General features: G+C 41.6%; 1 protein-coding gene across 2 annotated transcripts; it reads right to left on the bottom strand.

The window, feature by feature from the left end:
• Positions 1–565: 565 nt before the first annotated feature.
• LOC133493144 (cyclin-dependent kinase 4-like) lies at positions 566–6,898 on the bottom strand. 2 transcript variants are annotated; one of them, XM_061806108.1, is made up of 8 exons: positions 6,778–6,898; positions 3,793–4,041; positions 3,228–3,360; positions 2,526–2,687; positions 2,350–2,459; positions 2,240–2,290; positions 1,826–1,958; positions 566–835 (listed from the first exon to the last, which is right to left on the bottom strand). In XM_061806108.1, the coding sequence occupies exons 1-8, from the start codon at positions 6,804–6,806 to the stop codon at positions 758–760; spliced, it is 945 nt and encodes a 314-aa protein (XP_061662092.1). In that variant the 5' UTR covers positions 6,807–6,898; the 3' UTR covers positions 566–757. The 2 variants fall into 2 exon arrangements, with proteins under 2 accessions (XP_061662092.1, XP_061662093.1); XM_061806109.1 differs by having other exon boundaries at positions 2,535–2,687.
• Positions 6,899–7,225: the final 327 nt, after the last annotated feature.

Below are 7,225 nucleotides of genomic sequence, written 5' to 3'. Positions count from 1 at the left end.
CCAGCTGTCCAGCGCCGCCGGAGGCCGTGGCCGACCAAATCCTTCCTTCCTTCCGTGCTGCTCCTCTCCTTGGGCCTCAATAAACCAGACCTTGCTGGCCCTGTAATAGCTCAATGTTATCATTTATGATGTGACCACTTAGCGGAGGCAAATCATGTGTATCAACTTCCATGATTTTTTTGTTCAAATCTGTAACAACATTTGAAATGGTCTTATCATAAACGTTGAGTTATTACAAGCATTTTTGTGTTACCAAACAATAGTTGGGAAAAACCCATTACCCTTGATTTCTGATTCCAAAACTAGTTCATAAATTTCACGTGTAAATATGATGACGCGGTTAAAGATTTTTATCATTTCGCAGCCATAACGGCCCTCGGAGGGGAAACCGCAAGTACAACGTGGCCCGACACAAAAATGTGTTTGACACCCCTGCTAGTATCGACATTCAAATTTAAGTCTTCGTCGAACTTCAGGATATATCAAATGACCAAATGGAGTTAAACTTCAGGAAGGTTGGCACGAGTCTTCATTTTATAAAGACGCTTGGAAAAAAAACGACAAATTGTGGAATGTTTTTTTTATTGCACTGACGGAATTCAGCGATCAGGCTCCAAAGCCGTAACTTGCAACAACAAAGTGATGTCTTTTAACACGAAACTTGGACAAAACTAACAACAAAAAGTGTCCATTTTAAAGTGCTTGTGGTCGCTTTATCAACTGGAGCAAGAACATCTAACTGGGCGCGTACTTCCCTTCATTCCTGGGTGAAGAAGGGGTGGGCCAGGGCCCCAGCGGGCGAGATGCGTCTGCCTGGCGCGAAAGTCAAACATTCCTGCGGATGAACAAAAAAAAAAAAAAAGAGATTTAGCGCTCACTTCCTTTAGGGCGCGGCGAGATGGTCTTACGTTAGAATTTTGTTTTTTTCCCACCCTCCAAAATGAGTTTATATAACACAGCCGAACATCGTGTAAAAAAAAAAAAACCACTGACATTCAACTTGAGTCAATTTATTGTCTGTCTGTCTTGCGACAAAATGGCTGCCAATACGGGAAATTACTTTGAAAACAGTGAAGGAGTCAATTAACCAAAACGATTTTCTTATTATGGTGCTACCTCCACTTACAAACGTCTCTAGTATCGAAAAATTCAGGTTCTGAAACGCCTGCTCGGAAAAAATATTGCCTCTAGTTAAGAAGGAAAATGCAGGATTTGAAAGGAATAAATAGGCGGCGCATTGCCGAAATTCCGCCGAACGTAAATATCCTCCAACTTGGTTTGTGTGGCGCGATAAAGCTGCTCTTCCATTGGCTACAACCGTAGCATCTTCCTGGCATCTCATTGGCTAGGAGGGACGGCAATCTTTACCCATGATGCTTTTCGTTTCCCTTGGACATTCGACTGTCACCGAATCACGCAAGCACACGTAGGAAAAATATAACTTTTTTGTGAGTTTTTTGCAAGTTTATTCATTTTTCTTCACCGTGGGCCCCAAGAAATTTTCATGGAGTTAAATAGTGAGCGTACGTCCATTTCGTCTCGGCTGTCAAACGTTTGCTTCCTCCTCCGTCCCCCACGATGGCTTTTGCTTCTCTTTGCGTAGTCACCCAAGCCAAAAGCAAATGAAAAAAAAAAAAAAATATTCTTTACGTTATGTACTTTGAATGCTTATTTTTGGCGAGGGTTTGAGGAGCTTGGAACGGATTAGGCTATTTACATGTAAAATGCGCTTCTACTTACAAAAAATTCACGTCACGCAACAACTTCTTGAACGAATTCATTTCATAAATCGAGGTGCCACCGTTTTATGCATTTATCGACTCACCAAAAGGAGGTCTTTCGCGTGGGGGTTCAGCAAGTCCAGCACCGGAGGGTTGGGGTCCCTGGGCCCGAGGGAATGCGAGTAGGCAATGCAGCTGGTGAGGGGCCACTCATCCTCACTGGGCAAACCGATGAACCTGGAGTGGTTGACGGCGGCAAGAACAACAAGCCTGCCGTTAAAACTGCAAAATACCATTTTTAAATTGAACCTGTCTGAAAAGTTGTGTAAAAATCAGGCTCGCTGGGTTCTGTGTATAGGAGGATGGATTCCGGATTTGATGTCATGTTCCGATGCATTTCAATTTTTGCGCTGGGTGGTGTGTAAAAAAAAATCAAAGGCAGATACATTTTGGCTCTTGTCGAACGTCTCGCGGGGCTTCGGTAACATCGCAGAACCGGCGAAGGACAAAATACTCACTCAAAGATCAGTTTCAGCTGTTGCGCTTCGGAGGTTCCTCGGAAGAGCGGCCTGCGGGACGAAGGTCGCGTCAGCGTCTTCGCGTTACCAGCGACGAGTGCGGTTCTTACTTGAGCAGGAAGAGCTCGGCGAAGATGCATCCCGCGCTCCACACGTCCACAGCCGACTCGTACCAAGTGTTGAGTAGTACTTCTGGAGCTCGGTAGCAAATGTTGACAACCTGCGGAGAGCAAAATACATATTAGATGGGTTTTTTTTCCCCCGCAAACACACTTTCCGCGAATACCACAATGACCGGAAAGGCGCTGTACAAGCGAGCCAGTTCGAAGTCGACGATCTTGACCAGGCCGCTGCTGCTGATTAGGATATTTTCCGGCTTGATTTCGTGGCGCACCACCATGTTGGCGTGCATGAAGTCCAGGCCGCGCATCAGCTGCAGCATAATGCCCTGGACGCAAACAAGGAGAACAGCCCCCTCTGCTGATGGATGCTGTAACTGCATTTCAGTAGCGTGCTGTGCATTCATACTCTGAAAATAGCAGTGGTGGGACATTGCGATTTCCTCACAATGTTGTTGACATGAAGGCCTCGAACGTCAATTTTAATACTAAACTTGAATCATTGCATATGACATTCCAGAACTGCGATGTGAATATTCCGCACAAATAAAGTATCAGGGGGTTCTGGGGTCATCTCATTTCTCTCTCCGCTGGATCGGCGCCAATGGATCTGCCGACCTGAAATCCACGCTTAGTATTTCGACCTATCGCGACCCAGCGGAACAAATTGGGTCATGTCCCTCAACTCATACGCTCATTTGCAACCCAGGAGACAATTTGTTGAGTAACGGAACGTAATGTTACGGAAGCACGCCGCCAAAGCGCTTGGGGGGGCACCTTCAAAATAAAAGCCTACCAAATAATACATGGGCATGGCAGTCAAGAAAAACAAAAATGGAACTGAAGATCGACCACGTTGCGGCTTTTACCTTAATGTCGTCCAAGCTGAGGCCAGAGGGGGGGGCCTTGGACATGTAAGTGGACAGGTCCTGATCAATGTACTCCAAAATCACCGTCAAGTCCAACGCGTTCCCCTCCAACGTGGCCTTCACATCCAACAACCTGCGCAGTCCAGTAAGAGGATTTTATAGCAAATATCAGCGTCGTTGTGTTTGTCTATTATCGGGGTCTTTGGTGTCCGTAGTCATTTCTGACAGCGGGCCGTGATTACCTGGATAAGTGGGGTCTTTCCCTGGTTTCAGACTTGAGACTGGACTAATAATTCTACACACACTGTACTAGCGGGAATTAAAGTCCTCCGTTGCTTTTGGAAAAACTAATCAGTAGAGGGGCCGAAAATGTCGCTCTTTGTATACTACTATGTTGTCGTCGGCAGCCATGTTGTTTGTGTAAGCAGTGCACATCGGTGCGTATCCATTTGAAAACACAGGTGGTAAATAATAAGAATCAATCGTAAAAATCAACAAATGGCTCAGCCCTATGATTAGGAAGTAAAAAGTGAGGCAATAGGATGGAAAAAAAAAAATGTCTTACTTGACGATGTTGGGGTGGTCAAAGAACTTCATCCTCCCCAGCAGCGCCACTTCGCGGAGGATGAACGGAGGGACGCCGCGCCCGGCCGACGACGGCTCCAACTGGTTGCGGAACTTCTTCACCGCCAAGAGGCGCCCAGTCCCGCCGATCTCCCTGGCCTTGAACACCTTCCCGAAGGAGCCCTGGCGTATCAGGGACAGCAGTTCGTAGGGCAACGGACTCGCGGAAACCTCCATCTTCTCTGGAGTTCTAATCGGAGAGACGTGCACCATAGTTACTTGTGGAAAAGCAAAGTGGTTGGAGAAGATTCGAACATTAGACGTGAAGATTAGGTCATGTACTGAAGTAATCCATTCCATTTTAGAGGTATTTAAAAACACGTTACTACTGTAAATACTTTCTGAACCAACCATTTTCAGTCAAAGCTAGATCTCAGGCCTCACCGTAAACCGTGAATGATCGTGTAGGTTACGCATCGGTTACGCAATAGCAAAAAAAAAAAAAAAAAAAAAAAAAAAAAAAAAAAAATCGCAAAGAAAATTTGTGTGGACAGTAGACAAACGAAAACGAATAATTTATATATCTATATAGAAATTTACTGCTGGCTTTCGCCAGACGACTCACAAATGGTTATTAACAGGTTGATGTCGTGTTGTTTCAAGACACGCTAGATCACGCGGCCCATATCGCGATACTTCTTGTTTATCAAACAAACATGGCAGCTCCCAGTAAGAAGGCGCGGTTTGAAAATGTTGTACACGGGGAAACTGTTACTGTTAAAACGTTTCAATCATGGGACTTTCACGAAGATTTTGTGTATGAGGCAGATAATGAACAGGGTCGATTAAAACTACTTCAGTGTAAAATATGTTCCAATCAAGTTATGGAAATATGAAAACAAGTCAAAATGAGAGGATTGTCTGGTCAGGTACGTGAATCTGATTCCGAGCGTGACATAGACATGTTTCGTTTTTTCATTTTAAAGTACAAGTGCGACGGCTAAAATGTTTAATATTATCAACTGTCAAATAAAACATGAAATTAAAAGGGCTGGTTGTTATATCATTTTTAATTACATTGATTTTAAGTAGATATAATCTATTCAAGAATCAATAATAATTGCTGTCTGACTATTATTAGATTATAGAGTATATTGTTATAAGTGTACTGATTTAATGATATAATTTTAATAGTTTCGTAAATTTCCAATCCATTTGATAATTATTTGACAGTTTTCTGTTTCTTTTTACCGCATTGACATTTGAGGGATTATTTATGTAACATAAATATTTGTGAGATCTCATTTCAGTTTAATGAAAATGGATGTCATAATTCATTGAGTACATATAATTTGTGAAAAATAAACGGGAAATTATCTTTTCATTTGTAGGTTCTGAAGGGAATTTGAAAGAAAGTAAAACTTTATTTCATATATTAGGCATCAAACAAAGATAATGGGTAAAATAACATATGAAAGATATTTAAAATTGTTTAACAATCAAGAAATTATAGTATTGTATTTTAGAGAACATTATTCCGTAACCTAGAGGTTACAATCACAAATTTACACGGAACCCAAAAGAAGGTTACCAGCAGCGGGCCTTACATTGAGGCCTGTCGATTTCATGTAATTAATTATGAATACTGTATCATAATTTTGCATTCAGAATTTGGTGACGTGTTCTGTATGTTATTGGTACATAAAGTCCAGCATGTAAAAAAAAGATAATTTTTGCCTTGTCCCGTTATAGGACGCTACAGCGTTGAATGCTCATATTTGTTTGCCTTTCCTGACACATACCCTCGTGGGATACGAACTCACAACCGCTGGTATACCAAACCAATGCTCTAACCGCTGAACTGTGGGACTTCCACACAGATACCAGCATGTAAGACCGTGAATTCTCTACTTTTTGCTCACTAAATAAGTTTCCCAAAGAGCTGAGAAAGTAGTAGGAAGGAAAGGCCGCACCTGAGAAAGTGACTTCCTTTCTTTCGCGTTCGATACGCGGTCCTTGCCGTATTCAAAATGGCGTGAGCCTCATGGCTGAACCAAAAGTAGTGAAAAGTGTGACGCAAATGCAATAGCGCGCCACTACGGTGGGGGGAGGGGGGAATAACCCGGTATTTGTTCTACAGAGATAAACATTTGTTACGTAACGAAAATTTTCATTTGGGACCAACTTACTCTAAGTTTTTCAGGTGAAAAATCGAATAAGAAACGTAACTAATTCGCGTGTTAGCTATTTAGCTTGTTAGCTATTTAGCGTGCAGGCCGCGACCCCCGTTTTCATTATAACAACGCCAATATAAAACCAATATTTCGTTTGTTTTACCTTAGAAGGATGATTACAAGAAAAAATATCTTGCTCCCGTAGTTTGGTGGCCCATGAAAATGTGGTAGCCTGGCACACTAGAACACATGAAGTGGGCACCGAAATCGAAATGCGCAGGTGAAAGTTCGAGGGTCACGTCCAGTTCACGAAGGCTGCGTTCACAAGCATTCCGGATATTGTGCAAATTCAACAAGCGTGTAAAAATATGAAGTATTGCTACGGGTTAAAGTATGTAAAAAAAACATTACCAATTTAAAATGCATCCTGAATAACATTTTAGTGTATTTTTTTTTAACTGTGTAAAAAAAAATGATAGTAAAATAACGCTTTGAGCAGGGTGGACAGAATGACAAACTGGCTGCCATCACTGTAAAACCGTGTGATGTGAAATTTCACAACCAACTTAGGGCACGAAGACATATTTATCAACTTCTTTTTTACTTTCAAAGAATCCTAAAATCATTAATATTACGTTGAAAAATTGTGGCCGTTGTCAAAAAGATGCGGGAGATAACACGAGCGAGCAAAAGTGCAGTCCGAGAATAAAAATATAAAAAACCCCAAAATACAAAAGTAAGACTACGTTCATATGCGTATGTTTCTATGCAACATCCGTGCAAGAGGCGAAAAATAAAAGGTCATCACGCACCTGAAGATGACCTCGTAGTTCTCATCCATCCATCCAGCAATTCTCTGGACCGCTTATCCTCACAATCGCGGAAGTGCTGGAGGCTATTCCAGCTAGCCTCGGGGCGAAAAGCGGACTACTGCTTTTTTTTTTTTTTTTTTAAATTGATGAAGGAAAAAAATATTTTTGAAAATGCAACACATTTGCGATTCCAGCAACTGTTGGGTTCTTAAAAATAACAGAGCTGTAAAACTACCTATGTGCAATATACTTTGTGAGTTTAATATCTCAAATTATTCTGCTTTTTTACTTTCCTAAATAAACGTTTATTGTTTATTTTTAATTTGATTTATTCTCCCTTTTGTCACCTCTTAAAAACCTGGTTGTATGTATATGTTATATGTATACAACTCAATTTATTATTGGTAAAAATGTATGTTAAATATTGTCATGTTAATGCAATGTTGTT

The sequence above is a fragment of the Syngnathoides biaculeatus genome, chromosome 20 (genome assembly GCF_019802595.1).
Source record: "Syngnathoides biaculeatus isolate LvHL_M chromosome 20, ASM1980259v1, whole genome shotgun sequence".
Classification (NCBI taxonomy): domain Eukaryota; kingdom Metazoa; phylum Chordata; class Actinopteri; order Syngnathiformes; family Syngnathidae; genus Syngnathoides; species Syngnathoides biaculeatus.
The sequence above is the reverse complement of the archived record's forward strand: the minus strand, read 5'-3'. Positions and strand labels throughout refer to the sequence as shown.

Coding starts and splice junctions, on each gene's coding strand:
- LOC133493144 (XM_061806108.1), bottom strand. CDS start 6,806: ATGGATGAGAACTACGAGGTCATCTTCAG. Junction 2,688..3,227: donor TCAGCTTGGACGACATTAAG/GTAAAAGCCGCA, acceptor GTTTGCGTCCAG/GGCATTATGCTGCAGCTGAT. Junction 1,959..2,239: donor CAGCTGAAACTGATCTTTGA/GTGAGTATTTTG, acceptor CAACCACTCCAG/GTTCATCGGTTTGCCCAGTG.